Source organism: Chiloscyllium plagiosum, unplaced genomic scaffold (genome assembly GCF_037043375.1).
Source record: "Chiloscyllium plagiosum isolate Xiang-an unplaced genomic scaffold, Cpla_swu_hap1 HiC_scaffold_10, whole genome shotgun sequence".
Lineage (NCBI taxonomy): Eukaryota > Metazoa > Chordata > Chondrichthyes > Orectolobiformes > Hemiscylliidae > Chiloscyllium > Chiloscyllium plagiosum.
In genome coordinates, this window is record NW_028270148.1 from 118,962,350 (window position 1) to 118,984,975 (window position 22,626).

A 22,626-nucleotide genomic window follows, 5' to 3' on the forward strand; every position below is an offset into this window, starting at 1 on the left:
CGACAACATCAACTGCGTTACCCTCACCAATCATCTTCATCACCTCCTCACAACTACCTGATGAAGGAGCAGAGCTCCGAAAGCTAGTGCTTCCAATTAAACCTGTTGGACTTTAACCTGGTATTGTGTGATTTTTAACTTTGTACACCCCAGTCCAACACTGGCATCTCCAAATCAAAAAACCCATTAGTGAGGAATATCCACTCCAGTACAAAACCATGCTGTCTATTGTTAATAAGTCCATTTGCTTCTAAATGCGTATAAATATTGTCCCTGAGAATGTTTTCCACGAATTTCCGTACCATCGATGTGACATGCACAGGCCTGTTTTTTTTTGTTTCAACCTTTTGAAAGGATGTGTTCAAGTTTACACAATGTTATTGAAGTTTTTTTCTCTGGAAACAACTAATTCAATAGTTCTTCATTGAATAATCTGCTTAATTTAAAATGTATGAAAAATGATGATTACTTTAAAATGATCATGTGCATATGGGAGCTTGACATAACATTTTATCCAAACCGTAATGCAATGGTTGCAAGTGTTGCGTTGCAAGTGTTGCGTTGCACCTGTGATCTTGAATGAAAAGCAGACAGTGCAGAAAGTTTTCGTTGGTACTCTATCTTCCTCTTTTCTCACCTGCAGTAAAAACTTCTTTGAATAAAACAATTGTGAAAAGGAGCTCTAAGTTTCTAAGTTCAATGACTTAATCTTGCAGCTGAAGATAATACGTCACAGTCTTATTTCTTCAAACTCATAATCCTTCTTCATAAATTATAAATGTTGATTTACTATAGATCTGAGGAGTATTTAAGGATTTTTTACAAGTGTGTCCACTTGAAATATTTTTGTCTCTGATGAAGGCTGATAATATAATGTTATGATTTGGGAATTTAGGTTCTGAAGTGGAGTAAAATATATTTCAGTTTTCAGTTCCGTGAAGTATGACTTGTTTATTTTAGAGATAGGAAAGTCATTTTGAACAGTGAATTAAAAATTGCATTTCCAGAGAGCAGTGTGGTTTTAACTAAATGACCAGCAAGCTGCTTGGGACGTAATTGCTGAGGTGTTTGCGAACTTCAGTTTAACAGCTCTGAGGGAGGGAAGATTGGAGAGGCGGTCCATAGCAGAAGAAGTATTGTTAGTATTTCTAAACATTCCAAACAGTCAGGTCAGGCCCATGGAGTAGTACTGAGTTGCTCAGTAAGGAAGTCTAGAAGCAGAAGGCAGTGTTCAGAGAGGAAAACACCCTACAAAGCTGTTAAATACATGAGTTTAGGGGATCATGGTCAGGAGTTATAATGACCTAGTTAGCAGCTTGTGTAAAGGTCTTGGGAAGATATATTAGATGAAGCAACTAGCATTGATCATAGAAACCTACTGAAAAGGAAATGGATTACAGCCAAGCCAGCTGAACAAGAGGTTTGAGCCTGAATGGACGAGCTACCCTTCATTGAGGTTTGGGTGCCTATAAGGTTATTGTTGGGGTAAAAGCACTGAATGTTTCATAGAACATAGAGCAGTACAGCACAGTGCACTTCTGCCCTTGATGTTGCGCTGACCTTTTATCTGACTTTAAGATCAAATTAACCTACATACCCTACATGTTACTATCGTCCATGTGCCATGTGCTTAAATGTCCCTGATGTAGCTGATTCTACTACCACTGCTGGCAGTACTTTGCATGCACCCATGACTCTCTGTGTAAAGAACCTACCTCGGACATCTTCCCAAAACTTTCCTCCAATCACCTTAAAATTATGCTCCCTTGTGATAGCCATTTCCACCCTGAGAAAAAGTCTCTGGCTGTCCACTCTATCTATACCTCTCATCATGTTGTGGAGCTCTATCAAGTCACCTCTCATCCTTCTTTGCTCTAGTGAGAAAAGGCTAGTTCCCTCAACCTTTCTTCAAAAGATTTGCCCTCCAGTCCAGGCAGCATCCTGGTAAATCTCCTTTGCACCCTCTGTAAAGCTTCCTTATCCTTCCTATAATGAGGCGACCAGAACTGAACGCAATATTCCAAGTGTGGTTGAGCCAGTGCTTTATAGAGCTGGAGCACAATTTTTCACGGCTCTTAAACTCAATGCCTTTGCTAATGAAAGTCAACACACCATACGCCTTCTTAACAACTCTATCAAATTGGGTGGCAACTTTGAAGGATCTATGGACGTGGACCCCAAAATCCCTCTGTTTCTCCACACTTCCAAGACTCCTGCATTTAACCCTGTAATCTGCATTCAAATTCATCCTTCCAAAACGAATCATTTCACACTTTTTCAGGTTGAACTCTATCTGCCACTTCTCAGCTCAGCTTTACATCCTGTCAATGTCCCGTTGCAACCTATAACAGTTCTCCACACTATCCACAGCTCCACCAACCTTCATGTCATCGGGAAATTTACTAACCCACCCTTCCACTTCCTCATCCAAGTCATTGGTAAAAATGACGAAAAGCAGAAGTCTTAGAACAGATCCCAGTGGTACATCACTGGTCAGTGAGCTCCAGGCTGAATACTTTCCATCTGCTACCACCCTGTGTCTTCTATGGGCCAGCCAATTCTGTATCCAGACAGCCAAATTTCCCTGTATCCCATGCCTTCTTACTTTCTGAATGAGCCTACCATGGGCAACCTTATCAATTGCCTTGCTACAATCCATGTGCATCACATCCACTGCTCTACCTTCATCAACGTGTTTTGTCACATCCTCAAAGAATTCAATAAGGTATGTGAGGCGTGACCTGTCCTTCTCAAAGCCATCCTGACTATCTCTAATCAATTATGCTTTTCCAAATAATCATAAATCCTGTATCTCAAATTCCTCTCCAATAATGTGCTCACTACCGTACGATTGACTGGTCAGTAATTCCCAGGATTATCCCTATTCCCTTTCTTGAACAAAAGAATAACATTTGCCACTCCAGTCATCTGGTACTATTCCAATGGACCGTGAGGACTTAAAGATCATCGCCAAAGCCGTAGTCAGTCTTTTCCCTCGCTTCCCGTAGTAACCTTGGGGATATCCCGTCTGGCCCAGGGGTCTTATCTATCCTGATGCTTTTCAAAATTTTCAGCACATCCTCCTCAACATCAACTTGTTCAAACATATCAACCTGTTTCTCGCTGTCCTCACAAATGACAAGGTTCCTCTCTTTGTGCCATCCTTAAATGCAGGTGAGGTGCCGGAGGACTGGAAGGTTGCTCATGTTGTCCCCGTGTACAAGAAGGAGAGTAGGGATATTCTGGGTAACTACAGACCAGTGAGACTGACGTTAGTGGTGGGAAGGTTGCTGGAGAAGGTACTGAGGGATAGGATCAATTTATATGTAGACTAGAATGGGCTTTTCGGTGATAGGCAACATGGTTTTGTGCGGGGGAGATCGTGCCTTACCAATTTAATAGAGTTCTTAGAGGGAAGTGACCACATTGATAGATGAAGGAAGGGCTGTTGATGTCATATACATGGACTTTGATAAGGTTCCCCATGGTAAACATAATCGAGAAAGTAAAGTCACATGGTGTGCAGGGTGTTCTAGCTAGGTGGATAAAGAACTGGTTGAGCAACAGGAGACAGAGAGTGGTAGTTGAAGGGAGTATCTCGAAATGGAGAAAGGTGACCAGTGGTGTTCCACAGGGGTCAGTGCTGGGGCCACTGTTGTTTGTGATATACATAAATGATCTGGAAGAGGGCACTGTTGGTATGATCAGCAAGTTTGCAGATGACACGAAGATTGGCGGAGTAGCAGAAAGCATAAGGGACTGTCAAAGAATCCAGGAGGATACAGATAGACTGGAGATTTGGGTGGAAAAGTGGCAGATGGAGTTCAATCCAGACAAATGTGAGGTGATGCATTTAGGCAAGTCTAATTCTAGAGCGAATTGTACAATGAATGGAAGAGCCTTGGGAAAATTTGATGGGCAGAGAGATCTGGAAGTTCAGGTCCATTGTACCCTGAAGGTTGCTGCACAAGGTGGATAGAGTGGTCAGGAAAGCATATAGTATGCTTGCCTTCATTGGATGGGGTGTTGAGTATAAGAGCTGGCAAGTCATGTTAACATTGTGCAAGACATTGGTTCGGCCGCATTTAGAATACTGTGTACAGTTCTGGTCGCCATGTTATCAAAAGGAAGTGGACGCTTTGGAGAGGGTGCAGAGAAGGTTTACGAGGATGTTGCCTGGTATGGAAGGTGCTAGCTATGAAGAGAGGTTGAGTAGGTTAGGTTTGTTTTCATTAGAAAAAAGGAGATTGAGGGGGGGATCTGATTGAGGTTTACAAAATCATGAAGGGTATAGACAGGGTGGATAGAGACAAGGTTTTTCCCAGGGTGAAGGATTCAATAATGAGAGGTCACTCTATCAAGGTGAGAGGTGACAAGTTTAAGGGGGATACACGCGGCAAGTACTTCACAGAGAGGGTGGTGGGCGTCTGGAACGCGTTGCCATCAGAGGTGGTAGAGGCAGGCACGGTAGATTCATTTAAGGTGCACCTGGACAGATGTGTCCATGTACACAGATCTCTGAAAGTTGCCACCCAGGTAAATAGTGCGGTGAGGAAGGCATATGGCGTACTGGCTTTTATTGGTAGAGGAATTGAGTTCCGGAGTCCTGAGGTCATGATGCAGTTGTATAAGACTCTGGTGCGGCCGCATCTGGAACATTGTGTGCAGTTTTGGTCGCCATACTATAGGAAGGACGTGGAGGCACTGGAACGGGTGCAGAGGAGGTTTACCAGGATGTTGCCTGGTATGGAAGGAAGATCGTATGAGGAAAGACTGAGACACTTGGGGCTGTTTTCATTAGAGAAAAGAAGGTTTAGGGGTGACTTGATTGAGGTGTACAAGATGATTAGGGGGTTAGATAGGGTTGACAGTGTGAACCTTTTCCCGCGTATGGAGTCGGGTATTACAAGGGGGCATAGCTTTAAATTAAGGGGGGGTAGATATAGGACTGAAGTTAGGGGTAGGTTCTTCACTCAGCGAGTCGTAAGTTCATGGAATGCCCTGCCAGTAGCAGTGGTGGACTCTCCCTCTTTATGGGCATTTAAGCGGGCATTGGATAGGTATATGGAGGATAGTGGGTTAGTATAGGTTAGGTGGGCTTGGATCGGCGCAACATCGAGGGCCAAAGGGCCTGTACTGCGCTGTATTCTTCTATGTTCTATGTTCTATGTATGTGTAGGTGGGGAGTAGAGGGATACAGATGCTTAGGAACTGGGCGACAGGTTTAGACAGTAGATTTGGATTGGCTCAGGCTTGGAGGGCTGAAGGGCCTGTTCCTGGGCTGTAAATTTTCTTTGTTCTTGTTCTTTGTTCTCACTAGTGAACACTGATGCAAAGTATTTATTCAGGACCTCCCCTACCTCCTTTGACTCCAGGCACAAGTTCCCTCAACTATCCTTCATTGGCCCTACCCGCATTCTAGCTATCCTCTTATTCCTCACATAAGTGCAGAATGTTATGTGGTTTTCTTTAATCTATCTGCCAAGGCTTTTTCATGCTCCCGTCTGGTTCTCTAAAGTCCATTCTTCAGTTTCTTCCTGGCTACCTTGTAACCCTCTAGAGCCCCGTCTGGTCTTTGCCTCCTCAGCCTTAATTAAGCTTCCTCTTTCCTCTTGACTAGATGTTCCCATCTCTTGTTATCCAAGGTTCTTTCACCCTACCATCCCTCCCTTGCCTCAGTGGACAAACCTATCCAGCACTATCACCAACACAACCTCCGCATTTCTTTTGTGTATTTCCTTGAGGGTATCTGTTCCCAATTTGTGCTCTACAGTTCCTGCCTAATAGCATTGTAAGTCCCCTTCCCCCAATTAATTCTTTCCCATAGCGTCCGCTCCAATCCCTCTCCATGACTATTGTGAAGGTCAGGGAGTTGTGATCACCGTCACCGAAATGCTCTCCCACCAAGAAATCTGACACCTGACCTGGTTCGTTGCCAAGCACCAAATCCAAAAAGGCCTCCCCTGTAGTTGGCCAATCTATATATTGAGTCAGGAATGCTTTCTGGACACCTGACAAAATCTGCTCCATCCAAACTAGTTGCACTAAGGAGGTTCCAATCGATATTAGGCAAGTTGAATTCACCCATGACAATAATCTGTTAAGCTGCATCTTTCCAAAATCTGTTCCTCCATGTCTCTGTTGCTATTGGGGGTCTGCAGAAAACTCCCAATGAAGTGACTGTCCTTCACTGTTTCTGACTTCCACCCATACTGACTCAGTTAGACAAACCCTCCTCGATGACCTCCCTTTCTGCAGCTGTTATGCTATCTCTGATTAGCAATGCCACTCCCCCTTTTCTTTTACCTCCCTCCCTATTCCATCTAAACCCTGGAACATCCAACAACCATTCCTGCCCCTGTAATATCCAAGTGTCTGTAATGGCCACGACATTGTAGCTCCAAGTACCGATCCATGCTCTAAGTTCATCGCCCTTACACCTGACACTTCTTGCATTAAAATAGACACACTTCAATTCATCACCCTGACTGCAACTTTGCCCTTTCAACTGCCTATCCTTCCTCGCAGACTCTCTGCATACTGTGTCTGCCTGTTAACCAGCTATCCCATCATCTGATCTGTAGCTCCAGTTTCCACCCCCCCGCCAAACTAGTTTAGACCCACTGGAAGAGCTCAAGCAAACGTTTCGCCCAGGATATTGGTACCCCTCCAGTTCAGGTGCAACCTGTCCTCTTTGTACAGGTCCCACCTTCCCTTGAAGATATCCTAATGATTCGCATATCTGAAGCCCTCCTTCCTTCACCAACTCTGTAGCCATATGTGCATCTGCACTCGCTATCTCTTCCTAGCCTCACTAGCCCTGGTAGCAGTCCTGAGAGTACTACTCTGCTCGTCCTGCCTTTTAGTTTCCAAACTAATTCCATTTTCAGGTCCTTTTCCTAGATGTATCATTGATATTGATGTGTACCACAACTTCTGGCTGCTCAACCTCCCCCTTAAGAATCCTGTGGATTCGATCAGAAACATCCCTGACCCTGGCAGCTGGAAGCAACATATCAACCAGGAGTCTCATTCATGACCACAGAATCTCCTGTCTGTTCCTCTAATCAGTGAATCCCCTATCACTAACACTCTCCAATTCTCCCATCTTCCCTTCTGAGCCACAGAGCCATTTTAATTTAAATAAATTCCATTTCAAATAGCTCTTGTATGATGTAATATAGTTCATGCTGTTCTTTTGTTTAACAAATTTGTACATTATTTCTTTGAAAAGTGCACCTGTTGCCTCTTGTGATTATGTTCAGTTATATGGTGGTTTGCCTAGGTTCATTTGGCTGAATGGTTGATTTACGGTGCAGAATGATGCCAATGGCATACTACCATAGCAGCTGACGTTATCATGAAAGTCCCACTTTCTCAACCTTGCCCCTTGAATGAGGCGTGGTGACCCTCAGATAAACCACCACCAGCTAACTTTCTCTCTCTCTAATGACCTATGGTCCTCTGGGACTTTATGTTCAGTTAATGACTTTAAGCTCAACAAAAAACAAAAATTAAAACTTCTGTTTTATCAAGACAGATCTCACTCTGGGATCAGTATCATCATCATCAGTTGGGATCATAAGTGAAAAAGTGAACCGTTATTGTTTGTATTTGATATCAAATTGCACATTTTTCATTTGTATCTGAGTTTGTTAATTGATAGAACCAAATTCAGAGTAATTCAGGGATAGCAGTATTAAACACCAATTTTAAAATTGCCTAATGAAAAGAAAATTTAAATGTGGATTATAATTACAGTATTTCAGAAGCAAAATAACCATCATGTGAAGATTTTAAAAGTGTAATCTGATTTGAACATGAAACCAGTGGTTAAGGAATGTGCATTCACTTGCAATTTTATAACTTACAAAGTTATTTGATAATAGGTAAAAGACATATTTAACAATAGAATGCTTGTAAATTTCCATTCTTAGTTATCTGGCTTGTTCTCTATCAACATCTCTAACTTGCATTTGAAAGATTTTGATGTTGTTTTGGGTGGGATTATATGATAGATTATAGAACACTCTGAACACAAGTGGTGAGTGAATTAGTGACTAAAGGGAGAATCTGGTTGAGGAGGCTGTCGTCCACGAGGGGAGTTGTGCAAATGGGAGGCGAGGTGATGAGTGGGTGGTCAGGGAGGATGATTGAGGGTTGGCGATGAGATGGAGTCCTGGAGGTGAATTGGGAAAATGGTGGTCAGGCAGGGATGTGGGATTTTCGTGGTGTCCGAATAGTGGGTGATTTGCTAAAGCAAATGGGACAAAGGGACTGTAGGTTCTGGGCGGGAATGGGATGTCTGGCATGCAAAAAGGGGCAATGAGGGTGGTGGGGAGAATGAGGGTCCTGGAGGGGAGTGGGGGTCCAAGGGAGAGTCAGGGTGATGAATGAGTGTCAATGAGGGCCCAGGGCAAGGCTCTGTTCAGCCTCAAAGTAATGCTGTAGCCTGGTTAAAGGGCCTGGAGAACAGGCTGAGGAAAGAAGGAGGAGAACGATGAAAAGTGAAGAGAAAGGGTCACGGGCAGAGGAGTAAAGAATAGACAAAGGTAAAGAGTGTCAAGTCCAGTGGTGAAGCTCTATGGGGAAGGGGGTTGGCTGTTGAAAACTGGGAATGAGGGGGTGTTGGTGGAGGCTATGAGGATTGGAGGGGTAGTGATGGCAGGAATGTCTGAGTAGACGGGGTTTCGGTGGGATGGGGAATGTATTAAGAAATAATAATTAGATGTGCATAACTAACTATTTATTTTTAAAAAACTGAGGACGAGAGCAGTTTGCTGCTCGTGAAGTCTTCATCTCTGCAGCTAGTGGCTGGTGGCTGCCACCTTTAGTGGGCATGAAACCTAAAGGATACTGAGAGGTCTGAATAGTATGAGACACTAGGACCTAAGAGCACAGCCTCAAAGTGAAGGGATGACCCTTCAGAACTGAGATGAAGACAAATTTCTTCAGCCAGACGATGGTGAATCTATGGGACTCATTGCAGCAGTGGGCCTTATAAGCCAAGTCATTTAGTGTATTTAAGACAGAGATAGATAGGTCCTTGATTGTTAAGGGGATCAAATATTATGGAGAGAATGAGCTTGTGAAACATATTAGCCATGATCGAATGGTGGAGCAAACTCAGTAGTCCAAATGGTCTAATTCTGCTCTGATACTTTATGGTCTTATCTTGACTAATGTGGTTGGAAATTCCTGTCCAGTTTTTCTTTGTTGGGCGAAAGCTGTGGTCAGTATGAAAACGTATTTTCTGACCAAAGGGGTTTTCTTTTCCTTGACAGTCTGTTTTTAACAAGCCCAGACTCTTATCAAAATTTGCATTTATTGCTGAAGGCTTATTTTCGCACACAGGCAGCTTTTATGCAGGTTTTTCCAGAATGAGAAGTTTTTGCCTCCACCACCACCAAATTGAGTTGCAAATTCCTGGCACCCATTTAGTCAGCAATGAATTCCAGATGCCCAACCTGTTCTGGATAAAAACATTTTCTATCTAATTCATGCCATCTAATCGACCAAGATTGAATGTTAGATCAGACTTGATGGGCTGAATGTCCTAGTTCTGCCCCTGTATGTTATGAACTTATGAACTATCTGCCCGAAATCTAATTGTTTTCTCCTCTAGAGGAAACCAGCCTTCCCTGTCTACTTACCTGGGCCTCTTTTAATTTTACACATCTCACATAAATCACGCCTTAGCCTCCCTGTTCTAAGATAAACAACCTTGGCCATCCATTTGTTTGCAAAGCTAGGATTTTTCAAGTATTGCAGTAAACCACTTCTGCACCACTTCCAGAGCAGTTTTGTCCTCCTTGTAATGTGACGAGGCTATACACAGTTCTGGGGATCGGTTAGCTCTGTTGACCAGATGGCTGATTTGTGATGCAACAACAGGGGTTCAATTCCTGTACCTGGCTGAGGTTACTATGAAGGTTTCACCTTCTCAGCTTTGCCTGAGGTGTGCTGACCCTCAGGTTAAACCACCACCAGTCATCTGCCTTTGATCAGGTGAGCCATTGGGCCAAGGAGTTGTAGATGGAACTTAATTTAGGTAAACGTAGGGTGCTGCATTTTGGGCAGGCAATTCAGGGCAGGACTTATTCATTTAATGGTAAGGTTCTGGGCAGTGTTGCTAAACAAAGAGACCTTGGAGTGCAGGTTCATAGTTCCTTGAAAGTGAACTCACAGTTAGATAGGATAATGAAGAAGGCATTTGATATGCTTGCCTTTATTGGTCAGAGTATTGAGTACAAGAGTTAGGAAGTCATGTGGCTGTATAGGGCATTGGTTAGGCCATTTTTGGAATGCTGCATGGAAGTCCGGTCTCCCTGCTATAGGAAAGACTTTTGAAATTTGAGAGGGTTCAGAAAAGATTTACAAGGATGCTTCCAGAGTTGGAATGTTTGAGCTATAACGAGAGGCTGAATAGGTTGGGACTATTTTCCCTGGAGCGTTGGGGGTTCAGTGGTGACCTTGTAGAGATTTATCAAATCATGATGAGCATGGATAAGAGAAATAGACAAGGTATTTTCCCCAGGGTGGGGGAGTCTAAAACTAGAGGGCATAGGTTTAACATGCGAGGGGAAAGATATAAGAGGGACCCAATGGGCAACCTTTTCCATGTAGAGGGTGGTGCGTGTATGGAATGAGTTGCCAGAGGAAGTGGTAGAGGCTGGTATAATTACAATATTTCAAAGGTATCTGGATGGGTATATGAATAGGAAGGGTTTAGAGGCATAGGGGTCAAATGGAACTAGATTTAGGATATCTGGTCGGCATGGATGAGTTGGACCGAAGGCTCTGTTTCTGTGCTGTATATCTCTGACTCTATAATCATGGCCATGGCCAGTGAATTGCACGCAGTCCTGTCTGTGATGACTTTAACTTGGCTGGCAATTTGGTTAATGTTAATTCTCAAAATTTGCTGAGGGACTTTGTGAAGGTGGTTACACTAAAGGACAAGGACTGGTAAGTAACTGCTTTTTGATGTTTTAAGGTGGTTAACACCTGATACCTTGTTATCTTAATCTTGCTGTTAGATACCATTGGTTGCTTGATTATTGCGGGAGAGACAAAAATAAAACTGAAGCCCAAAAGAGACAGACAGGAGGCTAGAAGGACACAGCAAGCCAGGCAGCATCAGGAGGTGGAGAAGTCGACGTTTTGGGTATAACCCTTCAGGACTAGGGGTGGGCGTAGGGGAAGCTACAGATAAAGGGGGTGGCGGGGGCAGGGTGGTGAAGTGGGGATAGATGAAGACAGGTAGACGGTATGGCCTGGTTGGTGGCAAGGAGGAGTGGAATGGAAGGTGAGGGGCTGGGAAGGGAGTTGGGGAATGGGAGTTGGGGAATGGGAAGGGAGGTTATTTGAATTTGGAAAACTCAACATGGAGTCCTCCAAGCTGTAGGCTGCCCAGGTGGAAGATGAGATTTTATTCCTCCAATTTGTGGTGTGCTTCATTGTGGCAATGGAGGTAGCTAAGGATGGTCATGTTGGAAAGGGAGTGGAAAGGGGAATTAAAATGGACGGTGACTGGGAGGTCTGGCCAGCCCCTGTGGTCCCGGCTGCGACGCTTGGCAAACTGTTCCCTAAGTTTACGCTCGGGTTCTCCGATGTAAAGACCACATCAGGAGCACCTGATGCAGTAAACTAAGATTATTGGGGGAACTTTGAATGGATTGAATATTGTAGAATTATATATAGTTCCATTCCTGATTTTATTAATGAGAAAAACCTTTAATGAAACTCCTAAATGTAGCTGAGTGATGTGCGATTCATTGTGAAGCTTCTGTACTGATGTTATAGAGTGGAGTTAATAGATCCCTAACACCACATCAATGTTCTTTGCTTTATGTATGACTCTCTTCACTGAAGGAATTTCCCATTGACCTCCTTTGCTAGGATTCCCAAGTCTCTTTCTCATCATTTCAGTTCATTATTAAAAACTTTGTCTTGATTGTGTTGTGAATGGAATTGCATGTTTTGTTTGTTCATTTCATACCACAATACTTACATGAGCAAACAATATACTTGCAATGAAGTAGCTTTCCTTTGAAATGAACTGTGAATGGAGACAGTGCTTTTGCCCTTTGAGGTTGACTTTTGAAATAGATGTAGAATAGATGTTAATCTTAAAAGACTTCAGTTTCTGTTGTGATGTAAAACTCATACTACTTTCTTTCTTTCCCCAGGTTGAGCTGGTGAATATTGGTGGAACTGATATTGTGGATGGAAACCATAAACTGACACTTGGACTTATTTGGAGTATAATTCTACACTGGCAGGTGAGTAAGCATTTAATGGTTTGGCTCATTATGGGTGCTTGCCTATCTACTGAAAGGTTCTGCCGCAGTTTCTATTGCCAAACAGATTTTAACAAATATCTCCTACTTATGAATGACATGGTCACTATCTCATGCAGTCCAAATAAACTTGACTGAATCATCCTGACTTAATGGGTAGTTGATAGAATGAATAAGATGCTCCTTAAAAGAACTAAATGTTCACTTAATGACTGAGCAATCATTTTTTATTACCTTCCAGAGTTTCTGGGTGGCACCGTGGCACAGTGGTTAGCATTGCTGCCTCACAGCGCCAGAGACCCGGGTTCAATTCCCACCTCAGGCAACTGTCTGTGGAGTTTGCACCTTCTCCCCGTGTCTGCGTGGGTTTCCTCCGGCTGCTGTAGTTTCCTCCCACAGTCCAGAAATGTTCAGGTTAGGTGAATTGACCATGCTAAATTGCCTGTAGTGTTGGATGAAGGGGTAAATGTAGGGGAATGGATCTGGGTGGGTTGCTCTTCGGAGGGTCGGTGTGGACTTGTTGGGCCGAAGGGCCTGTTTCCACACTGTAAGTAATCTAATCTAATCAGATATTGGTATAGTTTAACTTCAGTCTTGATTATGAGCTATTTTAACTTGACTAATCATGTATCATTTTCATACAGGTCAAGGATATAATGAAAGCTATTATGTCAGATCTGCATCAGACAAACAGTGAGAAGATTCTGCTGAGTTGGGTCCGTCAGTCAACCCGACCTTACAAACAAGTAAATGTTCTGAATTTTACAACCAGCTGGGCTGATGGGCTTGCTTTCAATGCCATTCTTCATAGGCACAGGTAGGTATTGATCAATAATTAAGTAAATAGCTGTGTTTTAAGATAGGAAAATGGTACTTGCATTGGACAATTTTAGAAATGTAACACCAAATGATTGTTGGTTGAAATGTTAACCTTGATATCCATTACTTTATTTCGATTATCACTTGACGACATCATCTGAAGGACGTCTATTCGTTTTCATATTGCTGCCACACTCAGCTGTAGGTCAATTCCTTCAATAAAATATGAGACTGCTTATCTGACATCCTAGTATTTAATGAGCAGAAATTTCCTCCAGTTAAATTGGTAAGACTGAAACCATTGGCAGGGACTTTCTGCTGTTCAATTGCTGCAGCACCAGATGGGAGTTGGAAGGTTATGATGGGCAAGTCCTTACGTCTGGAACCCTCTGAAAGTATCCCTTAAGTTGAAAAATTCAGAGGGTTCCACTGTAGTTAAGTAAATTATTATTTAGGAAAAGTGAGGGGATTAAATAATTCATATCATATGAGCGCATATTCAACTGACCGTTCCCATAATTACCATGCATGCCCTCAACTACACCTCCCCCAGGTGTCTTACGACCTGACACCCTGTTGAAGCTGTCTATAATGTTGAACCTTTTAAATCATTGAGTACAACAATTGACTGCTGTGAGAAAGGGGTCGTGCCTGTCTTTCCCTAACTATTGTGTCCTACTTGGAGCTATCAGATTTAAAATATGGTTGTGCATTTCTGGACAAACCCTAGTCATGATCATAATCTATCAGAAAGGCAGAGGTCTTTCTTTTTTTTTTACTATTTTTATTAAAAACTTTTAAAAAATCTTTTACAAAAGCAACTATATATATATATAAAAATAGTAATGTACAAAAGGATAGAGATAGCACAACAGTATCATATCACAGAGGTCTTCCTTAATTTCAGCATCTTATATCCCTCAATTAGATCTTATTTTATTCTTCTAAACTCCAGAGAGTGTAGGCCTAAACTGCAAAATTTCTCTTCATAAGACAAATTCCTTACCTCTGGAATTAAACGAGTGAACCTTCTCTGAACTGCCTCTCATACAATGATATGCTCCCTCAAGAAAGGGGACAGGAATTGTATGCAGTACTCCAGGTGTGGTCTCCATAATGCCTTTTTCAGTTGCAGCAACACCTCCCGAAGTTTATAACCTATTCCTTTACCAAGAAATGCTGAAATTGCATTTATCTTCCTTTTTACCAGCTGTACCTGCATACCAGTTTTCTGAGATTCGTACCTGAGGACACACAGAACCCTCTGCACTAAAACACTCTGATGTTTCTCTCCCATTAGATAATACGTTGCCTTTCATTTCCTCTGACCAAAATGGATAACTTTACACCTGTCCACGTTAAACTTAACTGCTGAATTTTGATGCATTTACCTAACCTATCCATATCTATTGAAAAATGTCTTATTTGTTGAAACTTACTTTCTCTCTTATTTTAGTGTCATCTGCATATATAACTGTAGTACTTTCTATCCCTGCATCCAAATTAGTAATATAGATTATACTTAGTTGGGGTCTGAGGGTTGAACTCTGTGGCATCCCACTAGTTACATCTTGTCAATTAGAAAAAAGACCTATTTTTACCACTGATATAAGCTGAGCCTGTACCAACTCCTTTTGTAAGATAACTCATTAATTCCTGAAGTCTTTTTGTTGGATGATAGTGTCCCAATAATTACCTGGTTAAGATTATTCAATTCAAGGAAAGGGGATTGAGATGTAAGGCAGAAATTCGGGGAGCCAGGGTGGAAGCTTAGAGCTAGAGCAAAAGAGTTGTTATCTCTGTGCCACATGCTAGCGAGGCGAGGAACAGGGACACAGCAGTTGAACACGTGGATACAGGAATGGTACAGGAGGGAGGAATTCTGATATCTGGATAATTGGGGCTCATTCTAGGGTAGGTGCCACCTAGACAAATGGGGTGGTCTACACCTGAACCAGAGGGGTACCAATATTCTGGGGGGAGGTTTGCTAATGCTCTTTGGGAGGATTTAAACTAATTCAGCAGGGGGATGGGAACTGTATTTGTAGCTCAGGGTACAGGAGGTTGAGAGTAGTGAAGTCAGAAATAAGGTTTCAAGGTCGTAGGAGTATACCGGCAGGCAGGAAGCTGGTTTGAAGTGTGCCTACTTCAATGCCAGGAGCATCAGGAATAAGGTGGGTGAACTTGCAGCATGGGTTGATACCTGGGACTTTGTGGCCATTTCAGAGACATAGGTAGAGCAGGCAAACGAATGGTTATTGCAGGTTCCGGGATTTAGATATTTCAGTAAGAACAGGAAGGAGGTGAAAGAGGAGGAGGTGTGGCATTATTAGTCAAGGACAGTATTAGTCAAGGCAGAAAGGACGTTTGATGAGGACTTGTCTACTAAGATAGTATGGGCTGAGATTAAGGAGAGGTCACCCTGTTGGGTGTTTTCTATAGGCCTCCAAAAAGTTCCAGAGATGTAGAGGAAAGGATCCTGGATCGGAGCGAAAGTAACAGGGTAGTTGTTATGGAGGACTTGAACTTTGCTAATATTGACTGGAAATGCTATAGCTCAAGTACCTTAGATGGGACAGTTTTTGTCCCATGTGTGCAGGAGGGTTTCCTGACACAATATGTAGATAGGCCAACAAGGGGTGAGGCCACATTGGACTTGGTACTGAATAATGAACAGTGCCAGGTGTTACTTTGGAGGTAGGTGAGCATATTGGTGATAATGACTACGATTCGGTTAAGTTTACTTTAGCAATGGAATTGGACACATATATACCGCAGGGCAAGAGTTATAGCTGGGGGAAAGGCAATTATGATGTGATTAGGCAAGATTTAAGATGCATAGGATGGTTAAGAAAACTGCAGGGGATGGGCACAATTGAAATGTGGAGCTTGTTCAAGGAACAGCTACTGCGTGCCCTTGATAAGTATGTACCTGTCAGGCAGGGAGGAAGTGGTTGAGTGAGGGAGCCATGGTTTGCTTAAGAAGTTGAAGCTTTTGTCAAGAGAAAGGAGGCTTATGTAAAGATGAGACATGAAGGCTCAGTTAGGGTGCTTGAGAGTTACAAGCTAGCCAAGAACGACCCAAAGAGAGAGCTAAGGAGAGACAGGAGGGGACATGAGAAGTGTTGGCAGGTAGAATCAAGGCAAACCCTAAAATTTTCTATAGATATGTCAGGAATAAAAGAATGACGAGAGTAAGATTAGGGCCAATCAAGGACAGTTGTGGGAAGTTGTGTGTGGAATCCGAGGAGATAGGAGAGTTGCTAAATGAATATTTTTCATCAGTATTCACACTGGAAAAAGACAATGTTGTCGAGGAGAATACTAAGATACAGGCTACGAGACTAGACTGGATTGAGGTTGTAAGAACGAGGTGTTAGCAATTCTGGAAAGTGTTGAAATAGAAAAGTCCTCTGGGTTGGATGAGATTTATCCTAGGATTTTCTGGGAAGCCAGGAAGGAGATTGCAGAGCCTTTGACTTTGATCTTTTATGTCATCATTGTCTACAGGAATAGTGTCAGAAGACTGGATGACCACAAATGCTGTCCCCTTATTCAAGAAGGGGAGTAGAGACAACCCTGGAAATATAGACTAGTGAACCTTACTTTTGGTTGTGGGTAAAGTGTTGGAAAGGATTATGAGAAAGAGGACTTAGAATCATCGAGAAAGGACTAATTTAATTAGGGATAATCAACATGATTTTGTGAAGGGTAGGTCGTGCTTCACAAACATTATTGAGAAGTTGACCAGGCAGGTGGATGAGGATAAAGTAGTTGATGTGTATATAGATTTCAGTAAGGCATTTGATAAGGTTCCCCATGGTAGGCTGTTGCAGAAAATGCGGAGTCTGGGATTGAGGGTGATTTATTGGTTTGAATAAGAAGTTGGCTAGCTGAAAGAAGACAGAGGGTGGTGGGGTTGATGTCCATCCTGGAGTTCAGTTACTAGTGTTGTACAGCAAGGATTTTGTTTTGGGGCCACTGCTGTTTGTCATTTTTATAATAGATCTGGATGAGGGCATAGAAGAATGGGTTAGTAAATTTGCAGATGACATGAATGTCAGTGGTGTTGTGAACAGTGCGGAAGAATGTTGTAGGTTACAGAGGGACATAGGGACATAGATAAGCTGCAGAGCTGGGCTGAGAGATGGCAAATGGAGTTGAATGCGAATAAGTGTGAGGTGATTCACTTTGGAAGGAGTAACAAGAATAGAGAGTACTGGGCTAATGGTAAGATTCTTGGCACTGTAGATGAGCAGAGAGATCTCTGTGTCCATGTGCAGAGATCCCTGAAAATTGCCACCCAGATTGATAGGGTTGTTAAGTTGGCATGCGCTGTGTTAGGCTCTATATGGGTAGAGGGATTGGGTTTGGGAGCTATGAGGTCATGTTGCAGCTGTACAAAACTCTGGTGCAGCTGCACTTGGAGTATTGTTTACAGTTCTGGTCACCGCATTATAGGAAGGATGTGGAAGCATTGGAAAGGGTGCAGAGGCGACTTATCTGAATTTGCCTGGTATGGAGGGAAGGTCTTCTGAGGAAAGGCTGAGGGACCTGAGTCTGTTTTGTAAGAGAGAAGAAGGTTAAGAGGTGAGTTAATAGAGACCATCAGGATGATCAGAGGATTAGATAGGATGGACAGTGAGAACTTTTTTCCTCGGATGGTGATGGCTAACACGGGGGGACATCACTCTAAACTGCGGCGTGATAGATAGAGGACAGATGAGAGAGGTAGGTTCTTTACACGGAGAGTAGTAAGGGCGTGGAATGCAGTGCCTACAACAGTAGTAGACTCGCCAACTTGAAGGGCATTTAAATGGTCATTGGATAAATATATGGATGATAATGGAATAGTGTAGGTTAGATGGGCTTCAGAATCGGTTTCACAGGTCAGCGCAACATCGAAGGCCAAAGGGCCTGTACTGCGCTGTAACGTTCAGAGTTCTTTAAGGAAGACTAACGAATGAACCCGAACCTTATTGGGCTGTAGAGTTACTTTCTACAGTTGGGCGTCCTCTTGCATTGCAGTAGTTGTGTCCCTATCCCTGGAGTGAGAGACCTTGGTTCAAGTCTCACCTACTCCAGAGGTGTGTATTAACATGTTTAAATAGGTTAATTAGAAAAATGGGCTGTATAAAAAATGGCTATTTATGTTGGGATCCTCTTGTGGCACAGTGATAGTGTCCCTACCCCTGGACCAAGAGGCCTGGGTCAAGTCCCATATCCACCAGAGATGTGTAATAACGTCTCTGAACAGGTTGATAAAAAAATTGGTTAAACTTTAAAAAGAAATTTGTTGCTGTTGTCAAGTACACGGAGCCGAACATTTGCTATTTTTCATTACATTTGATAACTGTTCTGGTTAGAGATTCCATCAGCTACAGGACACTCAAACTGTCATGTAGAATTGTGTGAAATTATGCTTTTTATTTGGAAAGATTTAAACAATGAATACTTTCTACTTAATTCTACTTTCACTCAAAATTCACCTCATCCCTAAGATAGTAATGAGGAAATGTTTTATTATCTGAAAAGTGAGCCATTCTTTCCCACTTCTAATGAATGATTTCTTACACTTGCTATATTTATACGAAGCTAATCTTAACCAGAAGAGAAATTAAATGCTTAAATATAGAACTGAGCTTCAAGTTTTCTCTTTTTCCCTTTACCATTTATTTAAGAATACAAACCACTCAAATAAACAATTGTTATAAATATTCAAGCCTCTCATATGATTTGTATAAGAGGAGGATACAAGAAGTATTATGAGCATTGTTGATCTTCTGCTCAACTAATTGGCAGGTTTTGTTAGGCCATTTGACCCAGATGACATGGGCCTATCATTACCTGACATCCACACCCATGTGCCACTGTGTACTAGTGAGGGAATAGTGATGATGCTTTGTCTTGTGTGGCAATTTCTTGCCAAATATGAAAACTGATCTGGAAATGAGCCTTGAGACCTGCTGGTATTTTGTATTCAGTTATCGCTGAGATCTAGCCATAGTCAGGATCATTTCTAAATTAAAACTATTCATCTGCATCATTTTGTTTTTTAAACTAAGCAATGTTTTGAGATTGTGCCTCTCTCCCAGACCAGGTTTGTTCAGCTGGGATAAAATTACGAAAATGTCTGCAGTGAATCGCCTGGAACATGCTTTTGACATGGCTAAAAAGCACTTGGAGATAGAAAGACTGCTGGACCCTGAAGGTTAGCTACTCTTTGATGTTAGTTCTCATAGAATCATAGAATCCCTGCAGTGTGGAAACAGTTCATTTGGCCCAACAAGTCCATTCTGACCCTCCAAAGATCAAACCACCCAGACCCATTTCCCTACCATATATTCTATATATACCCCTGACTAATGCAGCTAACCTGTGCAGGAGGGTTTCCTGACACAGTATGTAGACAGACCAACAAGAGGCAAGGCCAAATTGGATTTGGTACTGGGTAATGAACCCAGCCAGGTGTTAGATTTGGAGGTAGGTGAGCACTTTGATGGTAGTGACTACAATTCAGTTATGTTTACTTTAGCGATAGAAAGGAATAGGTATATACCACAGTTATAGCTGGGGGAAAGGCAGTTATGATGCGATTAGACAAAATTTAGAATGCATAGAATAGAGAAGGAAACTGCAGGGGATTGGCATTGAAATGTGGGGCTAATTCTATGAACAGCTATTGTGTGTCATTGATAAGTTTGATTCTGTCAGGCAGGGAGGAAGTGGTTGAGCAAGGGAGCCGTGGTTTATCAAAAAAGTTGAATCCCTTGTCAAGAGGAAGAAGAAGGCTTATGTTCGGATGAGTTTGAAGGCTCAGTCAGGGCGCTTGAGAGTTACAAGTCAGCCACGAAGGTCCTAAAGAGAGAGCTAATAAGAGACAAGAGGGGGCACAAGACATTGTTGGCAAATAGGATCAAGGAAAACCCTAAAGCTTTCTATAGGTATATCAGGAATAAAAGAATTGTCCTAATCTTACTCTAGTCAATCAAGGATAGTAGTGGGGAGTTGTGTGTGGAGTCCAAGGAGATAGGATATGCATGAAATGAATATTTTTCATCAGTATTCATACTGGAAAAAGACAATATGTTGTCGAGGAGAATACGGAGATACAGGCTACTAGACTAGAGGAGATTGATGTTCACAAGGATGAGGTGTTAGAAATTCTGGAAAGTGTGAAAATAGCTCAGTCCCCTGGGCTGGATGGGATTTATCCTAGGATTCTCTGGGAAGCTAGGGAGGAGATTGCAAAGTCTTTGGTTTTAATTTTTATGTCATCATTGTTTATGAGAGTAGTTCCAGAAGACTGGAAGATAGCAAATGTTGTCCCCTTGTTCAACAAGGGGTGTAGAGACAATCCTGGTAATTATAGGTCCGTGAGCCTTATTTCGATTGTGGGTAAAATGTTTGAAAAGGTTATAAGAGATAGAATTTATAATCACCTAGAGAGGAATAACTTGATGTGGTATAGCCAGCATGGTTTTGAGAAGGGTAGGTCGTGCCTCACAAATCTTATTGAGTTCTTAGAGAAGTTAACCAAACAGGTGAATGAGGGTAAAGTAGTTGATGTGGTGTACGTGGATTTCAGTAAGGCATTTGATAAGGTTCCCCATCGTAGGTTATTGGAGAAAATACGCAGGCATGGGAATGAGGGTGATTTAGTGGTTTGGATAAGAAATTGGCTATCTGAAAGAAGACAGAGGTTGGTGGTTGATGGGAAATGTTCATCCTGGAGTTCAATCATTGGTGGTGTACCGCAAGGATCTGTTTTGGGGCCACTGCTGTTTGTCATTTTTATAATTGTTCTGGAGTGTGTAGAAAGATGAGTTAGTAACTTTGTGGATTACTCTAAGATCGGTGGAGTTGTGGATTGTGCGGAAGGATGTTGTAGGTTATAGAGGGGCACAGATAAGCTGCAGAGCTGGATTGAGAGGTGGCAAATGGAGTTGAATGCGGAAAAGTGTGAAGTGATTCACTTTGGAAGGAGTAACAGGAATACAAAATTATGGGCGAATGGTAAGATTCTTGGTAGTGTGGATGAGCAGAGATGTCTGTGTCCATGTGCACATATCCCTGAAAGTTCACCTCCAGGCTAATGGCGTTGTTAAGAAGGCATATGGTGTGTTAGCTTTTATTGGTAGAGGGATTGAGATTCGGAGCCATGTGGTCATGTTGCAGCTATACAAAATTCTGGTGTGGCCACACTTGGAGTATTGCGTACAGTTCTGGCCGCTGCATTATAGGAAGGATGTGGAAGCTTTAGAAAGGGTTCAGAGGAGATTTACTTGGATGTTGCCTGGTATGGAGGGAATGTCTTCTGAGGAAAGGCTGAGGGACTTGAGACTGTTTTCATTAGAGAAAAGAAGGTTAAGAGGTGACCTATCAACAATGTAAAATGCTAATTTCCAATGCACAATGGATTTAAGTTCAACCTGGAAAGGAACCGCTTGGATTGATGAACAAAGCACAAATAAAATTTACAGCCCAGGAACAGGCCCTTCAGCCCTCCAAACCTGAGCAGATCCAAATCCACTGTCTAAACCTATTGCCCAATTCCTAAGCATCTGTATCCTCTGCTCCCCACCTACACATGCATTTGTCCAGGCACTTACCAGCCTCTGTGTGAAGTACTTGCTGCGTATATACCCCTTAAACTTTCCTCCTCTCAGCTTGAACGCATGACCTCTCGTTATTGAATCCCTCACCCTGGGAAAAAGCTTATCACTATCTACCCTATCTATACCTTTCATGATTTTGTAGACCTCAATCAGGTCCCCCCTCAATCTTCTATTTTCTAATGAAAACAAACCTAATCTACTCAACCTCTCTTCATAACTAACACCTTCAAAACCAGACAACCTCCTCGTAAACCTTATCTGTACCCTCTCCAAAGTGTCCACATGCTTTTGGTAACGTGGCGACCAGAACTCGACGCAGTCTTCTAAATGTGGCTGAATCAAAGTCTTGTACAATTTTAACATGACCTGCCAGCTCTTATATTCAATACCCCGTCTGATGAAGGCAGGCATACCATATGCTTTCTTGACCACTCTATTCACCTGTGCAGCCACCTTCAGGGTACAATGGACCTGAACTTCCAGATCTCTCTGCCCATCAACTTTTCCCAAGGCTCTTCCATTTACAGTATAGTTCGCTCTAGAATTAGACTTCCCAAAATGCATCATCTCAAATTTGCCTTGATTTAACTCCATCTGCCACTTCTCCACCCAACTCTCCAGTCTATCTATATTCTCCTGTATTCTTTGACAGTCTTCAATGCTTTCTGCTACTGCACCAATCTTCGTGTCATCTGCAAACTTGCTGATCATACCAACAGTGCCTGCTTCCAGATCATTTATGTATATCACAAACAACAGTGGCCCCAGCAGTGATCCCTGTGGAACACCACGAGTCATTTTTCTCCATTTCAAGAAACTCCCTTCAACTACTACTCTCTCCTGTTGCTCAACCAGTTCTTTATCCACCCAGCTAATTCACCCTCCAT

At 42.5% G+C, this 22,626-nt stretch overlaps 1 protein-coding gene across 1 annotated transcript in view; it reads left to right on the forward strand.

The window, feature by feature from the left end:
• utrn (utrophin) overlaps positions 1-22,626 on the forward strand; it is a 686,012-nt gene that overhangs the window by 100,583 nt on the left and 562,803 nt on the right. Inside the window, exons 5-7 of the mRNA XM_087991761.1 lie at positions 12,192-12,284; positions 12,947-13,119; positions 19,217-19,332. Of these exons, the coding sequence (XP_087847887.1) occupies positions 12,192-12,284; positions 12,947-13,119; positions 19,217-19,332 (382 nt within the window). The remainder of the gene's footprint in view (positions 1-12,191; positions 12,285-12,946; positions 13,120-19,216; positions 19,333-22,626) is intronic.